Below are 20,686 nucleotides of genomic sequence, written 5' to 3'. Positions count from 1 at the left end.
TAAAACGATTTATAATTTGGTCATTTGTTTAGATACGCCTTTTTTTTGTTGGGAGGAATCAGATATGCCCTATGTTTATGTATAATAATATTTACAAATCTACGAAAGTTAAAGTGACGAGGGAGTACCACGCAAACAGGGTGGTCATTTGTTTGGCGTCTGTGATGATTAAAATTTAAGCAAGGTGCCAAGGTGTGACTGTCGGAATGTGCTCTAACGAACACGAGTGTTTGGTTGCAGGCGTGGCAAGACTTATAAATAAAAAATTACAAAAGAAACAAGAAATTATAATCCAAAGCAGGCCTAAGAATTTCTCAAGCCCGGCCTCAATTACAACGTACTCCGGGGGAGAAAGCTCGATTATTTGCAGCGCGGGCCGACGTTGCGGTCTGTGATGTGATAGTTGGCGTAACTAGGCCTGATATTTTCATTGGCTATTTGTATTTTTTAACATGCCAATTAAAACTAGTCGTGCATTGAATTTGCAACTGTAACAAGTTGGAGATTTGTAGTCTTGACATCGGACAATCTTACCGCACCACACAACAAGCAACTTGGTGTGCTGATTTTGCAGAACATTGAAAATCCGAAATTTTACTCAACCAGAACCAAAGCACCACAATTCACAGGAAGCAACCGAACCGTAGTTTATATTGCTCTTAAAAGTAAACATAGTAATATTTGACATTTTAATGGAGCTACGGAATGGCAGTATGGCACATCTATTTCTTCTGATTCAAGGCCCAACTCAATGAAAATTGAAATCATCACCAGGTCTTGAGCTCAGAGGAAAAATATTCACCAGTACAAAAACAAATCCATGCAGGATTCAAGTAAAAAGAAGAAACAGAAGTCCATGATTTAGATGGAGTATAATTTATTTAAGAATCATTCCCTCCATCCCACATCCATGAGTTTGCAAACTTCCAACTCACATTCTGTCATCAATTAACCAGTCAATGCAGCATTGAGTGCACTGTGGACATCGACTCCGATCTGAGCCTCAGCCTTCTCCAAGTCAGTTGAGGCTGACCCAAGCTTGGCAGTGAATTCAGAGAGACCCTTCTGGACCAAGGCTGGGTCGATCTGATCCACAGGGACAGCCTCAACAGCTACAATGTCAGCTATGGAGTTTGCATGGACGAATGCAAACCCACTGCTCACAAAGTACTTGGTCACATCGTTCCCCTCATGTACCGAGAGAACACCAGGCTTGAGCTCGGCGATTGTGGCAACATGGCCTGGCAAAACACCCATCTGACCAGTTGTAGCTGGTACAATCACCATGTCAACCTGAAAACAAGTGAAAACAGAGCCACGTCAATGTAATGCAACCAAAGAGAAAATCAGAAAACAGTTGTCAGATAATTTATACCGATGGGAAATGGCACCTTAGCCATATTATAACGACACAAGAAAGCAATGTAAACCAGAAACCAATTCGTCGTTAGACAAATAGTAATGGCAAAACATGACGGTAGAGAACAAATCCTGAAATCTATACACCAAACATCATAATGTAGTGAGTTACATTTTGGCAGAGGTTTACATGACACATGACGCAAATAAGCAGTGCAAAATGATCTTGACGCAAAAATTTCCCTGTGGATTCAGCTTAAACAAACCCTTGGATTATACTTGGATCACCCTTCTGGACAATAAGTTCACAAATAACCACAAGAAGCAGTTTGAGGAGACTGTATCATAAAGCATGATACTTAGAGCAAGTAGTTGGTGGCATATCATGGTAAATACATAAGAATAGATGAAAGGACAAAGTGATTGATACCAGCAAGCTACCTTTACTGATAAGAAACTACATTGAACAAATTAAACCACTACTTGGTCTATTCTCAACAAGAACAAGAACCATGAGGCAAAGCCATTGAGGGCAGCAAGCTACATTTATTTACTTGGTCTATTCATGACAAGAACAAACAACTATTCATGCCACAAGACCAGACTAAGAGAGTTTTGTGGCATGGACCTTCAAAATGATGAACTTCTCAATCCGGGTAACTAAACCAAAGATATTGACATCAAATACTAAATGTTGTCAAAGTGGTAACCTTGTTCAAGATACAAAAGCACCACAAGACACGCACAGTTACATGATAAGGATTGGTCTAAATCTAGGTCACTTGCCCTTGATTCACCATTTCAATTAAATAACTAAAGAGAACTGTTAACCAAACATGAAACAGCAGGCATAACACTGTAGAGACCAGTATAACAAAAAAGGGAGCAGAACACATAATAGGATTACAGTCAATGCATCAAGCTAGTTATAAATAAAACTTTAACTATACAGACACTGTGATTAGGTAGTGACATGGTGAAAGAAAACTCCGCAAGGTACCCCAAATGAGGAGAGACAAAATCATCAGTCACAGGAAACAAAAAGAAGAAATTGTATAAAAGGAAGCTAATCAGGCAGGGATATGTATTTTGGCGGCTTAAAAATGTTCAATAAGGATGCTCTAATATTGCAGCAACTCACGTACATCCACTAAACAGCAAAATAATCGAAACCATTATCAGAAAAAACTACTTGCAAGCAGAGAAGTCAAATGCTGTAACTTCTACTCATCAGTTAAGTGACCAAAGCCAACCAACACCATTTATCCGGAGGCCTACACCACATTGACCAATCCAAGAATGTCAGTTCAACCTGCCAGTGGCAGCCGAACAATACTGCTGATAACGATAACGAAATACCTGATTATTTTCTAACAACCACTCTCAATGAGAAATCCAGTAGGATCATGTGAACATTGATCGCATCACAAACATTTGACCTCAACGAAAACGCCAGCTAAAACTAAAAGCACTCATCGTACCACCTCACATCGAACCCACAGCCGCTAACCAAAACACGACGACCCAGACGGAGGTTCACATCACCCCGTGTGAACCAGATCAAGGCGGGGGCATGTCTCCTCAAAATATCGCCCCCATAGGCCAGACTGACCCCCAGATCTTGCAGACCAGAAACCCTAGAAACGCGCGAAGCCCCGAACACACAGATCTGGGACCAGAAATGGCGGATGGGCGGGGGGCGGCGGATGGGTATACCTCCTTGTTGGCGATCTCGGACTTGTAGGGGAGGACGAAGTTGACGGTGAGCTTGGTGGGGATGGTGGCCGGCGTGGGCGGGCGCGGCTGCATCAGGGACATGGGCGTCGAGGGGGGCTCGATGTTGGGAGCGACCTTCTTCCACGCCTCCACGAACGTGGAGTCCTCGGCGGCCGCCGCAGGCACCTCCGCCGTGGCGAGCGCCCGGCGGGCGGTGGGCGCCACGGCGGCGCGGGAGACGAGACGGCGGGCGGCGTGGCGCAGCATTTTTCTCTCTCTCTACCCCTCTCTTTTTCCTCTCTCTCTCTCTCTCTCTCTCTCCTCGCCTCGCGTCGTTGCCCTCGAGGATTCGACGGATGCGGCCGCGGGGACTGGGTGCGGGCGATTTGGAGAGAGTGAGGAGGGGTGGTGGGGTGGGAGAGCTGCTATTGGGCTGGGCTGCTCTGCTCGTGCTCGACGTCTCGACCCCCCAGATGAATTCGGATTTGGACTGGGCTGTGCTCGGTGCTCAGATTGAGACTTTCTTTTTTTATGTAATAACCTCTTTCTTTTCAACATTTTGCGCCATTATCAGGTGATTTTGTACATCTATCGATGCTATCCTGGGGACAATTTACGTGACAAACCCATTATCTTTCTCAAATAGTATAATATTTTGCGAGATGATCTATAGAAACAACACGATACAAATGGCTCCTCGCTGGGATAAAAGGGAGAGCTAAACTAGTTGAGGTATAAAAACCATCTTTAAGTACAAAACATGGCCTATACATGGACATGTAAAGCATCAGAACCGTTATCCCCATGACCTTTTTAGATGAGGCCGCTTTATCACTAGGTTTCGCTACGTTCAATTTTGAAACAGTCCCTGCAGGTTTATGCACATCTCTTCACTACAAACTATCTGGGTAATCCGTTGCACATCTCCACACGTTCAAATATCAAACAATCCCTACAGGTTTAAAACGCGCATCTTTACTCCAAACTATCTTGATAAGGTCTCAAAAAATCTTGATAAACCATTATAACATGGGCCATTTGCATAGAGGATTGTTGCCCTACTCTGGAGCCCTCTTTATTTCCACTTCACATCATTGCAAATACTGTTCCCAGACCATTATTCCTACTATGCTTGGCTTACATAGAAATCCAGCAGAGTTGCCATTTCCCCAATCCAATTTGAATAGCCCAACACCTATAAAACACACATTTTATTCCAGAATTGGCCTCTCAAAAAATTGCCACTTGCTTAAAGATACAGGAACAAATATCAAATGCAACAAGGCATGATCAAAGCATTTCTCAGAGCTATCCAAATTATAGAAGTAAACCCCAGATCGATCCATCCGTCCCACACAAGATAAGGCGATCAAAGAAAGTTTACACAAAATACTCCCAATTCCCAATCATCACAAACTCTACTTTCGCCAAGATCACCTGATCATTTCTGTGGCATAAACATCAAAACTATATCGAATGCATACATAATGTAAAGGTAAAAATATCTTGGCCATGTGCAATATCCAAAAGGGTTGGCCACCCCACCTATAGCACCTCTATACAAAGCCACTCTGCAGGCGCCTTCGTGGTACCATGGAGGCATGCAACTGCTGCACCCTGACTTTTGATGGCAGCAAACCCTGGAATATTCACATCATACCACTATAGGCCCTGATTGCCTTTCTATACAGGTGAGGGATGAGGCTAGCACCATCAACCTCTCTCGATGCACAATGACACCTCTTGTTGTCAAATCGCGTAGTGACCTACAACGATCAAGTATGAGATACGCTGCAATCCTTGTGCTCATCAGCACTGGCCGTTGATCAATAGCCATAGCCATCTTGTACAAGCCTGCCCCGACAAATATCCAACACATAGCGTGTCATGATATGCTTGTTCTTGTTGCTTGCATCTGATGTCTATGCACCATCAATTCCGTAGTGCAGAAGGGGGCACAACCTGTGGGCCAAAGATGAAACCCACAAAACTTCCAAAATGCGGCTTCAGCCAATCACAAGCTTTCACTATCACTGCGGAGGAGGTTGAAGAGACTGTGGTTGGGTGTTATAGTGGGCATAGGATTGAGAGTATAGGGGGTTCATCATGCTCTGCAAAAACACAATACTAGTTATGTCTGCTACAACTTCTCAGGTCAGTGAAGGAAACAATCTATGCAGATATAGGGAGACAAACCACCTGTGACTGGAGGGGGCCAGCAGAAGCCATTCCGTAATGCATCTGAGATGACTCATCTTGAGAGGGATCATTATATCCCGCTTGTGTAAACATTCCATGAGATCCATGGGCCATGTGATCCTGGATCATATCAACAGGCTTAGGAGCATACATGTGCAAGGGACAACATGCTTAAAAAGAAAAGGTTACTCAACATAATGGTTATGAACTCATATCAAGGAACAGACCTGAGATACAATGTCATTGGTTGTACCAATATGGGAGTATCCTGGATGTGCATTTTGGTTCATATAATTTCCAGTGTATCCAGATTGGGGTGCTTGAGTAAACTCAACACCATAACCACCACCTTGAGAAGCCTGCAAATGGAAACTTTTATAAGCCCAAAAAAGAGCTAAACTTCATAACAATTACATAACTGGTTATTTAAATTTCCCAAAGCCATTCAGGAGACGTATATGAATACAGAAATGATAAAAATTGCATGTGATGACAAGTATATAAACCTGGGTAGAGAAATCTGCAATGTTGTATGGCACATGAGATCCTTGGCTCTTGAAATCATCTCCGAAGAAGTCCTAGCAAACCAACAAATAAGTATTGCGTCAACAGAGAGGACAATAAGATAGTAATGTCAGGCATCATTTATTGCCAGTACCTGAGACATGCCACCAATGGAAAAACCATCACGGAATGTTTGACTGAGTCCTTGGACAGGCATCTAAGTTTAAAAGGAAAATATTACTATGTGACTGCTATTATTTCCAGTATTATACAATAGAAACAAGCAAACCTGTGTCATTAATCCAGTTTGGGACATTTGGGCTCCACCAGAAGGCTGACTGCTAGGATTCTCCAAGCCAGCATAGTTAAAATTTGACCCTATGCCACCCATAGCCTGCTGAGAGTTCTGTTGATGAGCAAGATGACCACCAATAGGACCACCCGTGTTGGAACGAGGTGCCCCAAAATTTCTACTTCCAGGTTGAGGCACCGGCGGAACAGCTCCAATGGGCCCATGCAATCCCCGGGTTGGAATTGCATATGGTTGAGAATGTGGAGCCCCAGGAAATGGAGGAAAAGGCATACGAGGTACAGCATAGCCTGCCGGGTGCACACCAGGCTTATGAACTCCATTTGGTGGGCCATAAGGAACAAATGATTGTCCTGAAGAAGGGGGAGGGTTGTCAGAGGTTGAAAGGTAACTTTTTATGGAAAAAAAACAACATGAATGTATAAACTGTACATACCTTTCCCCCTACCACTTCTCTTATCTCCTGCTGGGCTGGCCCCAGCCCCAAAGTTGGCTCCCTGCATAACACCTTGACCACCGCCCAGGAACAACCTCCGCTCATTATAGATCTATAGTTACCAAAATAGCATTGGTGAGAGAGGAAAACAAACATGTCAGGATGCATCACAGCAGTAATCTGGGGGAAAAAAGGTTCACCTTTTTTGGCTTCTGAAATTGCACCATACTCTGCTTTAAGTTGTTTAAAGGTCCTTCTACTAAACACTCATGCTCCTAAATACACAAAAAATGTGTGTGAAGCTCAAAACAACACAATGTAACATAGTTGATAAAGTTACTCATCATACTGTTCACATATCCCAAGTGTTAATAAATTGCCACACTTCACAGGCAAAAGAAACAACACCAACCATCCTAAATCAGCATCCAAATGTAGGAAAGGAAAGCTTACCTTGTAATGCGTCAACAAGCTATTCCAAAGGAGCTGTTTGCTCAATACTTTTGGATTACCAAGAATAACTATGCCATACCGTGCACGAGTTAGCGCAACATTTAACCTGCGTGGATCGTTGAGAAACCCAATTCCCTGAGAGCATAAAGAAGGCGTCAGTTTACATGACCGTGCTACAAAACAGTTTGCTCCCTAAGCACAAACAGGTAAGCTAGCATGGAAGTAATTAAACAATGCAAATGTAATGCATGCCGCAATAAATAAATGAGCTGAGTGTCCAGGAATACTCCACATTAACAGACTTAATGGCATGGCTTGAAGTATCTACTCACATAAACAAATCACAAATATCTTATACAGTTACATTAAACAAAACACAAATAGCTGCATAATGAACATTGGCTAGTTAAATTGTGCAAACCATAGTAGTCTACATAATTAAAAAAAAGGACAAACATACCTGGTGCTCATTGCTTCTAACACAGGACAGAATAATGTAGTCTTTCTCTCTTCCCTGAAATGAGTCTACACTCGCTACCTGAAAGAGGTACTAGACTTGAGAAAAGCAAACTTCTATGAGGGATTAATATTTACTTTTTGACATGCTATATCACCAACCTCGATTTCCTTGTAAAGTTGTTGGCGAAGAGAGCCATTCCTTGACATATAATTTACAATGTATGCCCTTTGTCCTTCATAAGGTGTGATAACTCCAATCTGTGTGTTCAGCGACAGCAATACATGATGAGTACACGCTGTGTCAGGGATTTTGTGATGTTCCCCATAAGCTAAGGAATATTCTGGTCATAACATGATACCTGGCTTGGTACAACACCACTTCTTAAAAATGTTGTTACAATTTTTTCAACATTTGCAGCTTCGGTTCTATTGAGGTATGATGTCCCACTAGCACTGATCTCTTCTTGTCCCATCTGCAGAAAATTGGTATAAACATACATCCAAAATTGGAAGAGCTTTTGTGTGTGAAACATGACAGTTCAAAGATTGTCCAAGAAGCTACCTGCACATAGAAGAACATAGGCCGATTTGGAACAGGCCAAGGAAAATCAATTCCAGATGATTGCCTCTCATTAACAGTAACTCCATTTTGCAGTGTGCCTTCATAGAAGCAGTTGGACGGAAATTCTGAGAGGCAAGGATGCATTCTATACTGGACCTGTAAATCAGAGATGATTAAGTTAGAATTATCGTGGATGGTTTAGAGTAGCTGTCTTCTAAACTAATCACTGCAATGCCGCTGCTTCAAATTGGCATAACTTAATAAATTGATAACAGCAAAAGTCAGACATGGACGTCATCTCTATACATCCATTTCCACTGTATTTGATTAGGTTATGGTTGAAACAGCCATAGAAACAGTAAACAGGTTTCTTTCAGAAAATTGTCTTGTTTTCTTTAGCATCAGATATTTACTTTTATCCTAAAATTTATAACCCCTCTGTTTTTGAACTAATCCTAAACATCATATATTCAAAAACAAAGGGAGTACAAGTGCTTGGGGGCCTAACACAGCATTGCAACAACATGGATATGTTCTATATAAAAATCTAACACAAAAACTATAAAAAAACAGACCAAGTTTCATGAGTAACCATCTCTAAAGAAAACTGGACGTGAGAGAACTAAAAATTAAGGCACCAAAAAGATCGTAGCCTTCATATAGTACTAACATTGAGAGATGAAGCTGGGAGAGAATAATTATCACCAAGGTAGCACTTTTGAGACATAACACAACAGAGGCAAGTATTACCTGTAGCCTGAATGGTTTCACTCCCAGGATAACAAGGCGTTCAAACAGAGACTGCGCTAGACCTGCACGAGCTGCTTTTTTGCACATGATGACTGGACCCAGTTGGCAATGATCTCCGACAAGAACAACCTAAATGAATTGTAAGAGTATAAATACAGGATAAAAATTAAACCCTTGTTCAGTAAATTATTGTTGTTACCTGCTTGACACCAAGCACCAAAGGAATAAGGCATTCAGGCTCTGTTGCCTGTGTGGACTCGTCAATAAGAACCTGAGAATAAAATTCACCATTGCCTCAGGATATATTACAGAACAGCCATCTATGGTAACCTTAAGACAGCTACAGGTATATAAATCGTTACTTGTCGGAAACGGAAGTTTGAAAGACGGGGATCTCCAGCACCGACACAGGTGCAACAAATGACATCAGCACTCTGAAGTATCTCTCTTTCAGTGGCACGTTTTAGTGACTTGTACTTCTTCTCATCACTGCTAGACAATTCACCTGCAAAAGCATAATATGCATTTAAGAATACTCATTCAATAATTTCTGCTGCTCCGGGCACATTGCATCCCTCAAAAAAGGATCGATTGTGGCACACTAGCATCACAACATGAATAAATACCTTGCTCATCTTTCAGTTGCTGTAGCTTGTGCAATTCACTCTTTTCAGATGTATCAAGGTGCTTAACCTGCAAGGTTTAACAGATGCATCAGTGGAATATATAAGACAAATTTTCATCGAAGCAACCAGATATAATTCAAGGATGTACCTGATAATGAAGTGTAAGATGCTCAACAGGAGATGAAACAGCTTCTCGAGATTTTGCACACAACCTAACAACCTGTAGCCCAAAATCACAATTAATAACAGATCACAAAATACAGCATCAATATCAGGACAACAGCCTTAACAAAAGCTGGAGACTCAAAATGTGAGTGGGGTGGGTGGATTTAAGGATTTTGTTGTTTATAATCATGCTATGATCTTTCAAAAGTTATTAGCTAAACATCATATCAAATATGCTTAAAAAACTATACATATATTGCTTGTAACAGGTTAGCTGGTGTTAGTACTGCATCCAAATGTACAAATCATGATCACGTAATCATCCAAACATCAATGGCATATTTAACAAAATAGCAATGGCATACTCAGCAGGAAGCAGAGAGGAAAAATGAAGCCAAATGGGAAATTGTCGAAAGCTCAAATTACAAGCAGCGTGCAGCCCTATGGGCATGTTGTAGATTTCAAGCAGGCTTCAATGTACCTTAAGACCAGTTGAGCTTATCTTCTCCGCCAGTTGATCAACAGCAACATTACTTGGTGCACATACAAGAACCTAAGATTGGGAGAGAGAGAAAGGGTCAGAGAGGTCAAACAGTTCTCCATAAATATATCAGCGTAGCAAATAACAGACTCTTAGTGTCTTATACCTGTCCTTGACCTTGTTTTGCCATGTGATACACAATTGCAGCAGATGTGACAGTTTTTCCAGTGCCAGGTGGTCCTTGAATCAAACTAACTGGCTTCTGGAGGACACTTTTAACTGCTAAAACCTGAAACACACCAAGAAATTCAGAAGGCAACATCACATCAAATAACTAATAATAATAATAAATGGATCATAACAGCAGAATGCTACTAGACACATATCTTATGCACGTTTGCGAAAAAATAGTAGTAGGCACATATGATGTACCTGGGAAGCATTTAGCTCTGGAAGTCCTGGTGCACCAAAGCGTCTTGGTAGGGTATTACGTATTATTTGATGCTCAACTTCATGTCCCAAAAGATGATGGTATATGTATCTGTGTGACAGAACAGATGCATGTAAAACTTTGCTAGTGATATGGCTGTGACAAACACCTTGGAAGAATGGTTTATACAAGAAAGAACTCAAATACAAAATTACTACTAACTACTAAGAGTGAAATGCACAGGTGGTCCTTGTCATGGAGGTGTCATCCAGGTCCATGAAATTGGAAACTGCAGACAAGGGCCCATAAACTTGTTAAAATTTGTCATCTAAGTCCAAAGCGCCCAAAATACCCCCATCATTTTGACTTGTCAATATGAGATCTCCACATTGGCATGCCACATCAGCAACTGTATTTTCAAAGTCCATGGACCTGACTCCATTACAAGTTTAAGGACCGCTCGCACATTTCACTCTACTAAGAATATTCTGCAACATGAATATATCAGGTAGTGTAGATAAGATCAGACACAATCAAATGGTTCATTGACTAGCTAAAAAATCATTTGAAGTGCTTTTTGGATTTAATAAGGCCATTTTCAATCTAAGAGCCTTGTTGCTAATTCAACTATAACATGTCAACAGCACAACTTAATCCTGCCCACAAGGCCACACATTGAACTCACCCACTGACACTTGTCTCGTCCACGGCAAAAGTTTTCATCGCTCCTTGCATTCTATCAAAGCTAGTACTCTTCCAAACAAAATCCACACTGAATCCAACGCTTAGTTCAGTGGGTACCCCCTGAAATCCAGAGAAAGAAATACAATACTCTGAGCGGATGCTAAAAACAAATAAGAAAAAAGTACCTCCTCATACCTGACTAGCACGAAGCTCAAGTGCCACCTCCTCTTGTGCAGTGAGCTTAATCTGAAAGAACAATGTCCTTAGCATGGGCATAAAGGTCAAATTAACCCAATCAAGACTATCGAACAATTATAAATGTCTCTAATACACATACCACATGCCCCACAGACTGCCATGTGGGATGTGAGCTATCACCAGGATATCTCAAGCGCAGCTCATCTCCAGGCACAAGCCTCAACTCATTATCTTCCTAAAATACATAATTGATTTCCCATGTTATGCAAAGAATGCACGATACAGAACCAACATAGTCTATGACAAATAAAGGTGTAAATACACTGATCCAATTATTTCAGTTCTTAAACAAACCTTTGGAAAGACAAAGTAAGCTACACGCTTCTTGTTCAGCCCAATATCCCACCGAACAGTTACATTATCCTTGCTCTGCGACTCTTTCATCATCTACAGCAACAGAAAACAATAATGCAATTGAGTTCTGTGATAGAAAAAGAGAGAGAGAAACATGAGATCATAACCACAACACAGTACCTTATCATAATCAGCCTCGAGTTTTATCAGCGGAGCAAAAACATTTTGATACTGGTGAAAAAAGAGTAAGGATTAGAATGATAGGCAAACAAATGAGCTCTGAACGATTGGGAGTAGTAAAAGGTAATCTCAAGAAATACAAATGCAGAGATTTATAGCTTTATAAAGTTCTAACCTGGTAAGCATCTTCATACTTCAAAACCACTGACTGAGGTTCATCATCTACACCAGGCTTTTCAAGATCTTCAAGGGAGGCATCAGGATTTGTCTTCCAGAGCTCTTCCACTTTGTTAATTTGCTGAGCACTAATTTGACGAGCTCTTAGCTGCTCCTGTTCTGAGGGTACCTGGAAAGAAGTAAATTGCTCGATCATCAGAAAGTTACTAGCTAGTCAAGCACATAGGCGTGAAAGCATCATGACAAACACTTGCCTTTACAAGCCATGACAAGAAACACCTGTCATCAATAAGAGGACACCACTGACTGAGATCCCAATTCATATCCTTCAATGCATTAACACTCAAACATGGCTCTCTGCACAAAAGAACAACAACGTTCTCCGACTTTGCTGAGATAAACCCAAGAAGAAATACATTTCTACAGCCACAGTTATAGCATTCAAGAATTGTTTCTCCCAAAGGGCTATCCTTGTGAAGGCACACTTCCTTATGCTTTGCCCTGACCTGCAAACAACAAATGTATGATTATGACCATCTACAAAGCAATAGTTTCGCATAAATAGGTGAAAGCAGATGAATTCTGGCGCAAACCAAAAAAAATAGTGCTTAAGCATGAGTGATCTAACCTACACCCAATATATTTATTTTGTATGCAAAGCTGACAGTCTTGTTATTTGCCCACCCCATTCTCTCTCCATCCTTCTTTTCACTTGTAAATGACCCTTTGGCTTAGCTTTAGGAGTAAGCATTTGTGTGTTCACTAGCACCAGTTCTTTATTTGCTTAGACAAGCATAGTTAACGGTTTGCTTAGACAAGCATCATAGCACACAGCAGGGATCGATGCCTGAACACCAAAAGTGTGTCGACACTACAGTGTGGGTGGCCTTAACAAATCTATTTTTTAACTACATAGCCTTCCAATAAGCCAACAACGTTCCAAGGTAACAAATTGTTTGAGCTGAACTGTCACAGTATGAATACTGGTTGTAAACAATTTTTTAGAACAAAAGATACCGTGTACCCCTGTTGACATCAAATACATCCTACTCATATACAATTTGACATGGTCTTCCCTGAAAATACAATTAAACCGCTTTTCATAGCAAACCATATGAATGATGGTATCAGTAATCCACTTGAAAGCGACTGAACGATTGAACCACCGGCTAACATGAACCACATTTGCCACAATATGTAGCAACTATTACAATCACAAAAAAAGCAAATTTTAATTGAGCACAACAAAAGTTTAAACCAAATACGCACATCTAGCAATATTATTTTCATTCCCACGGCAACATTTCCCATAGATATAACCGCTAATGCAATACTTCAAACTGGGTTATTCAACATCAAAATTCAAAATAGAATTAACATGATCTGACTCAAAGTTGTTTTACCTACAACTATTTCACCAGAAAGTATTCCTAGTCTACTGCAATGTCAATCCAGGATGAACACTAGAATTAGCAAATTGCAGAGACTAGAGCCACATCTATTCTATCAGCTCATTACAACACAAATTACAGAATTAAACTACTGTGACTCATTGCATTAATTTTAAGATGGTTGTGATCACCTCCTCAGTTACTCCCACACAGACTACCAAACACACAACTGCACCATCTGAACATGTTAAAATAGAACTGTACAGCCCAATAAAACATATCCCCTTCTTTTGGCAACCCCAAAGCCGAAGCTTAAATTTTTTGCAAAGTAGCAGGACATGTGGTGGCAGGGTTTGCATCCGTTTGGTTTCTAAGCAACTATAAAAGGAACTAACAGCTTGCCAATCTTAAAAATTAACTAACCCATTCTCGTTTACATAAGCAAACTATGCTACAGTCATGACGAAAGGTAAGGAGACAGACCAGGTGGTTGACAATGTGGGAGCCTGAGGTGTTCCCTCGTGAGTTGCAGAACCACTTGCGGCAGGATGGCACGTTGCACCTAGCCACGCAAGCGGGGTTGTGGATCCCGCAGTACCGGCAGGCGTGCTCAACGAAGTCGCCCTTGCCGTAGTCGTACCCGTCCTCCCCGGCGCCGGCGCCCACAGGCTCCTCGAAGCTGAGCGCGGCAACCCCGGAGGCGAGCCCATCCGCCGCAGCAGACGTCCGCGCCTTGGAGGCGGAGCGCGGCGACGGCGAGGAGGAGGAGGCCGGCGGGGTGGGGACGTCCGGCGGCGCGAGATCGGGCTCCGGGGAGGCCGCGTCGGGCGGCGGCGGCGGCGGCGCCGGCCACGACGAGGAGGACGCCGCGGTGGCGGTGACGGGCGGCAGCGGCGCGGATCGGGGCGGCGGCTGGGAGAGCTCCGGGAAGTCGGGGTAGTCGAAGTCGTCGCCCTGCGTGTTGAACTCGAGGAAGGTGTAGGCGTCGCCGGCGGCGGAGGCGGAGGGGTCCGGCTGCGAGGCCGTCTCGTAGAGGTCGGCGGCCGCGGCCGCCGCGGCGGCGGAGGAGGGCGGCTGCGTCGCCATCCCCGCCGGCTAGGGTTAGGGTTTTGCCGCTGGCGGAGGCAGAGAGAGGGGCTGGGGGGAGACGGGGCGAATCGGGAGGGGGAAGGGGAGAGGACGACTCGGGGAGGAGAGGATGGTGAAAGGGGGGGGTGGGGGTTTGATTTCTTTTGGATTTTGCGTTTGCTTTAACCGTGCGGGGTGGGGGTGGAGAGGAGTAGTTTCGTTTTCGTCTCGACTCGTGATCTGGGGGTGCACGAGAGGAGAAATGGGGAGAGACCGGTATGCCTACGACGGAGGCTACAAAGGGACGACGACTACGCGTTGGTGGTGCAGTGAGCGGTGAGGTGCGCGTAGGTGCGCCGTGCGCGCTTACGACCGGGCCGTCCTACTTGTTTTCCCCATGGAGGCTCATTGTGGTCATTCGGCCTACCTGTCTTTGCGGCCCAGTTAGATGCTCTGAAAGCCCAGGAAAGGAAAAGGTGTGGTGGTGGGTCGTTTCGGCGCATGAATAAAATGCTAAAATAATTTCAGCCTCCTCTCTGAAATCTCAAAAAATAAAAAGGCGCTTTCAAAAAAAAAATAAATAAAAAGGCAGGCTTCTGTTTATAACTAAACAATCACTAAGGTTTCAACGTAATCACTCCAAGACTCCTCCAAACGCCTGACTTGGTTGTCATCCTCGCCACAACTCTAGATCTTGCATACATAGATTTCTTCACATCTGACCCTACCAAACGGACGAGCCTCCTCTGCGGTATTGCAAGGTGACTCGTGTCAATGACGAGTGGGCTCATGTGCGATCATGGTCCACGCGCCAATAATACCGAGTCACTCTACGGTAATGCAGGGGAATCGTTTCCTACCAAAGGCTAGGCTCAATACTCGATTTGCCAGTGCACGGTGCTGGGCTGCTGCATCCCATTTCGAGGAGCGAGTAATCATGGTCTTGAGAAAACACGTGGCTGCCAGACTGGTTTGATGATATACGAAACCATAGATCCATATTCATATGATTTGAACACTTCATGTGGATGTGGAGGATAGATAGGATTGTAGACCAGCATGTGGCATTTGGACCTACCCTAATTGAGAAATACTGTAGATTGCTCTACCGCAAACATATAATCAAAAAGGATACCTCGGATGCTTATAGCTCTGTGGTGAGACTTTCCTATTTGAGCACTAGGAGGGTGCTCGGGTTTTTCTTTGATCAAATTCAAAGGAAAGCAGTACATAAACATAGGCAAGCTTCGTGTTCAAATGCTTAAAGCACGTGTCCCATGTTTTACAAATTTATATAAACATATATATTTTGCAAAATCTAGTACTCCCTCCGTTTTAAATTGTAAATCGTTTTAACTTTTCTAGGTTCATAGATGTTTGTATGCATCTAAATATAAGTGCATACAAACATCTATGAACCTAGAAAAGTCAAAACAACCTACAAATACAGAGACGGAGGGAATAGGATTCATCCTGCAATTTGATCCTGGCAGAAAAAAAAACGAGTGGCTGACTGCTGTACATCCGCTTGTCCTCTGTTATTATAGTACTTTCCGCGGCAAAGTCAGTATGTGCAGCCAAAAGCTGACTTTTGGGCTGGAGGTCCACCAAAAGCTGACTTTTGGGCTGGAGGTCCATAGAAAAACAAGCACAAGCTATATGTGCTACCTAAGCATTTGACAAACCACTCTACAAGAGTTTGCGATGGACACACCGGCACACTGTTTTACTGTTTAACGCATTGGCTCCTGCAGATTCCACTGTCCCAACTCCAGTAAACTGTTTTACGAAGCAAAACATTGCGACGGTCAAATATCTGGGATATCATTTGGCTATTGCCGTGCAGAACTTATTATAGCTTACAAAAATTCCAATACATGTTTGGTACACATAGGAAAACAGGACTCAAGCTAACTGCAACAAGACAGATGAAAAATATATAAGTGCAACATGAACCAATCACTAGCTCTAATACCCAACAACTCGAATGGTAGGAGTTCGCAGTGCCAACCCATCTATACACTGTTGCTAGCTTAGGCCACTGAGGAAATAACACTAGAAAACTCATAAAACGTATCGTTCCAACGCAAATGGTCCGTTCACCGGGTAAGGACTATGGTGAGATTCACTGGCGAGAGAATCAACTCTCCTTCCTGAGAGAAACAGCAGAGATAACGCGTTCCAACGCTCAGGGTCTCAAGATCATGAGCAGCAAGTGTCAGGGGCTGCAACTAACAACTGCATCCCCCAGCCTGAGCCTGAGACTGGGACGAGTTTGCATTGCCGGACCTCAAGTTCACATCAACCATGTCTTCCTGCTTCGCTGATGAGAGGGTCTCCATCCCAGGAAGTGCAGCCGCAATCTTACGGAACAGAGCCTGCAGAACAAGCAAGTAGGTTGGCATACAAAGAAATATAAACCCTTCCTAAAGAAAAGCACACTACTTTGAACTTCTGAGAAAAAAGATTGCAAAGCTCTACAAGCATGTTATCCTATATGAAATAAACTTGCGATACTATGAGACATTTATGAAGCATACCTTAATGTTAAACCCAGCTTTAGCACTGGTTTCAATAAACATCACACCAAGGTCCTTTGCCTTGCCTTCCCCTTCCTCTATCGAGACTTGCCTGTTCCATGAGATACAACAGAATTTCAGCAAGAATATAAGAGCCCAGTAGTTCTTCAGGTTACATTAAGACCTCAATGAATACTGACTGTACGGGACCATCAGTAATTTAGTTCACTTAGCCAAGCTGACAACAAGCACGCTAAAAGACAGAAAGCTTGGAAAAGAGTAAATGCAACAGCATATCGCATATCAATACAAGCCAGATTCCAGTTTTCAAATAAAAAAAACATGCATATAAATATTGAGCAATAAAGTATAGGTGACATATATGCGTAGATCTCGGATCAAAGAAAAAGCAAAGCTTCAAATAAATCAGCGTCCATATTAGCACATCATGGCAAAGGAGATAAGGTACAAAAACTGATCCCAAAAACTTGCACCAAACATTATAACTAAAAAGGTTTTGGGATCCAAATTTCTAGGATTTAGACATTTATCATAAATGTGGGGAAAAAATCCTAAATTTGTCTAGAAAGGCCCAGGGCACAAGAATTAGGGTTATGTGACAATCTATGCTGCAACAGCTGCCTGATAGCTTGTCTTTTCGACTTCATAGCTTAGAAGCAACAGGCAGTTAGGAGGTAAAGATTGCCTTTAGTCATTTCATTTTTATTTCTTATTTGCTTTCCTAACATAGCACTAGATGTTGCTCTGGAGCATCTTGTTCAAGGTATCTTTTGCAGTTTAGGACTTATATATCATCCTTGCTAACCTAGTTTCAAGTGTCTACTCCCTCCAATCCCAAAGCTAAAAGTCCATTTGACCTTGTCATAAGTCAACCTTTTTTAGCTTCAACCAGAAAATAAAAATAAAAATTATATTGATTGAAAATGCAAGATTGATGTTATTCATCACGGATTATACTTTCATAACATATATTTAAAATATTATATTCTTATAGACATTGTTGGTCTTAGTGCAATATTGAAGACTGTGAATGTCCTAACAGACATATATTTGTGGGATCAGAGGGAGTATTTAGTAATTCTAATCATATCGGGTAAAACAGCAATGTGTAGAAGAGCAACAGGAGACAAACAGAAAGAGGGAATTTTGAAATTTTGGTTACAGTTTTTTGCGAAGTGCTACCCCAAGATTTGTGATTCTCAATGAGATTGGGCCGAGGGCCCAGGTCCCACTCAGAGCAGCAGTATTCTTCTGAATCACGAAAACTTTAGGGTACCATCCAACCAAATACCGAAAACAATTATAATGGTGTGATCTGTTTTTCACTTTATATGAATTAATAACTGGATTCACGGTATCCAACAATGTGCTAATAATAAGATAACCAAACTGCCAATTCCAGTACCATAGTGGATAACACAAAAGACATCTGGAGAAAAAATGTCTAATATCGCACAAAAGCTAAGGGTTTTAAATCAAACAACAGATAGGGCAATTGACAATACCAATAGAAAACAGGTATCAATGTAAACACCACTCACCTTTTGTCAACAAGGTCAGTTTTGTTCCCAACAAGCACAATGATGACATCACTGCCCCTCTCTGTGCGAACTTCCTCTATCCACTTTGATGTATTTAAGAAAGACTGCCTGCCTACAGTATGGAACAAATAAAGCTAGGATTAAAGACTTTTGTATAGCGGTCTAATTGAAAAATAGCTAAGATAAAGTTCTTAGTCATTCTGATATCCAAATTTTCTAAAGAAAATCAGTATGTGCAGCATCTTTGTGGATTTATGATCAGCGGATAGAAAGAGAGAGAGAAGTTACTTGCAACATCGAATACAATGACAGCAACTGAGGAGTCTCTGATATAGCTTGGAATTAAACTCCTGAATCTTTCTTGACCAGCTGTATCCCTGCAGGAAAAGAATAAATGCATAAGGCCAGCAGTGAGTATATCTCATTGGGGATACAGATGAACAGGTGCAGCAATAGTCAGCATACCAGAGTTGGAGCCTCACGGTTCTATCTTCAAGGTACATTGTCTTCGACAGGAAATCAATACCAATTGTAGCCTGCATGCAAGAGCATAGAACATTGAGCAACTCTCAATAAACAAATCAACATTACTCTAATAAGCCAGTCATTACAGGAATAAATGCAACAAAGAAGTAACACTTGGCTAAATGCTAAAATAACATAAAAACTCCAATAACCATACATCACACCATAAAATGCATATAAAGAAGCAGTCATTAGTTGAGACTCAAACCTACAATCTTAAAGGCTTTCAAGTAATAATGACTCTGTGAATTATAATGCCATGCCAATGCTTCCTGTGAAGTGGCAAGCCTATAGATATGATAGAAGTCCCATGTCAAACTAGCATCCTAGGACAGCAAAACACTTTGCCTTCCTTAAGGACAGGTATTCACACCACAATCTCTGTCCCGATACACTCACAGATTTGGCCTCAGACATCCCAAAAAACCACATCACATACCATTGATGTTGGATCAGTTAGCACTTTCAAGGTGACCACAAATTATCATTTTGTTCTAAAGACTCTAGCAATTATCACCTAATAGTTGCTAGTCACCTAGGAGCCAAACCTTTTAGAGCAGTGCAAATTTCCACCTCACATGTAAGCAAAACGGTCGCAGAAGTATATTAAAGCCAATTCATCCTCCTCGATCAGGGATCATGAGCATTCCGTTGGTTAGTAAAAAGAGATGCAGGGTTTTCTACGCCTAACTACCGAACCCCCCGATCAAATCCGGCGCAGAATAGATCACCTTCCCCCGGATCACATCAACCTACCGACCCGCCGGCGCTGGATCTGGCCCGCCCGATCGGATCTAACCCACTAACCCAGCCCCAACACGGCGAGATCACACGAACAGAACGCGAGGGATCGATCGGGACGGAGGGAAGGAGGGCCCGAGGCGGGGCGTCGTACCTGGTATGTGTTGTCGAACTTGTCGTACATGAAGCGGGTGATGATGCTGGTCTTGCCGACGGACTGATCCCCAAGGAACACGAGCTTGTACTTGGCGAGCGCCGACACGGGAGCCATCTCCGCCTCCTCGTCCTCTTCTTCCTCCTCTTCTCCCTCCCACGGCAGGTGGCGGCGAGGTCAGGTCGGGTCAGATCGGATCCGGCGGGGGAGAGGGGGATCTCTCTCGCTCGCTCGCGCGGTCGGCGTGTGTGCGTCCGCCCCCTTGTCTGTCTCTCCCTCGCGAGTGTTGCGCTCCCCCCTCCCTTCGCCTTGCGCGTCTGGTCGTTGCCTCCGAGATTGGTGCCCGCCGTTTATTAGCGTTCGCGGAGAAGGCGGCCGGACCGGAGGGCAAATGGCACGAAAGCCTTGTTTTGTTTCCTTAAAATAAAATTAAAAAAACATGGTAGTACAGCGCTGCATAATAATACACGTATATCCCGTGTCTCTCGGCACACGCTGACATGCTGGTCACGCAGGCACTGTGCTGACCAGTCAATTCGATTTTGGGCAAAAATAAAATGGATAATCTGTATCATAAGATCTGAATGAACTAAATTATACTGTCAAAATATCCATAAACACTTGATGCCCTCCAGCGATCACGCGGTGAGAATCCACCCCCATAAAAATTGTGTTCTAATTAA

At 42.7% G+C, this 20,686-nt stretch overlaps 3 protein-coding genes across 3 annotated transcripts; all 3 read right to left on the bottom strand.

Annotated features, from left to right (window-relative positions):
- Positions 1–622: 622 nt before the first annotated feature.
- On the bottom strand, positions 623–3,438 carry LOC117844905 (ATP synthase subunit delta', mitochondrial). The gene is made up of 2 exons (XM_034725747.2): positions 3,076–3,438; positions 623–1,293 (listed from the first exon to the last, which is right to left on the bottom strand). The coding sequence occupies exons 1-2, from the start codon at positions 3,340–3,342 to the stop codon at positions 949–951; spliced, it is 612 nt and encodes a 203-aa protein (XP_034581638.1). The 5' UTR covers positions 3,343–3,438; the 3' UTR covers positions 623–948.
- Positions 3,439–4,362: 924 nt separating this feature from the next.
- LOC117844895 (regulator of nonsense transcripts 1 homolog) lies at positions 4,363–14,585 on the bottom strand. Its single transcript, XM_034725728.2, has 29 exons — positions 13,918–14,585; positions 12,298–12,549; positions 12,042–12,212; positions 11,867–11,917; positions 11,687–11,779; positions 11,472–11,567; positions 11,330–11,380; positions 11,136–11,254; positions 10,453–10,561; positions 10,187–10,309; positions 10,021–10,092; positions 9,523–9,594; positions 9,375–9,441; positions 9,111–9,253; positions 8,948–9,019; positions 8,749–8,877; positions 7,999–8,154; positions 7,796–7,909; positions 7,596–7,694; positions 7,438–7,515; positions 6,978–7,112; positions 6,725–6,799; positions 6,525–6,636; positions 6,068–6,441; positions 5,933–5,995; positions 5,781–5,852; positions 5,502–5,633; positions 5,275–5,394; positions 4,363–5,186 (listed from the first exon to the last, which is right to left on the bottom strand). Exons 1-29 carry the CDS (start codon positions 14,518–14,520, stop codon positions 5,106–5,108), a joined length of 3,834 nt encoding a protein of 1,277 aa, XP_034581619.1. The 5' UTR covers positions 14,521–14,585; the 3' UTR covers positions 4,363–5,105.
- Positions 14,586–16,301: 1,716 nt separating this feature from the next.
- On the bottom strand, positions 16,302–20,345 carry LOC117844904 (ras-related protein RABH1b). Its single transcript, XM_034725746.1, has 6 exons — positions 20,004–20,345; positions 19,049–19,119; positions 18,872–18,960; positions 18,584–18,695; positions 17,043–17,133; positions 16,302–16,880 (listed from the first exon to the last, which is right to left on the bottom strand). Exons 1-6 carry the CDS (start codon positions 20,118–20,120, stop codon positions 16,734–16,736), a joined length of 627 nt encoding a protein of 208 aa, XP_034581637.1. The 5' UTR covers positions 20,121–20,345; the 3' UTR covers positions 16,302–16,733.
- Between the last annotated feature and the right edge of the window lie 341 nt (positions 20,346–20,686).

The sequence above is a fragment of the Setaria viridis genome, chromosome 2 (assembly GCF_005286985.2).
Source record: "Setaria viridis chromosome 2, Setaria_viridis_v4.0, whole genome shotgun sequence".
Lineage (NCBI taxonomy): Eukaryota > Viridiplantae > Streptophyta > Magnoliopsida > Poales > Poaceae > Setaria > Setaria viridis.
The sequence above is the reverse complement of the archived record's forward strand: the minus strand, read 5'-3'. Positions and strand labels throughout refer to the sequence as shown.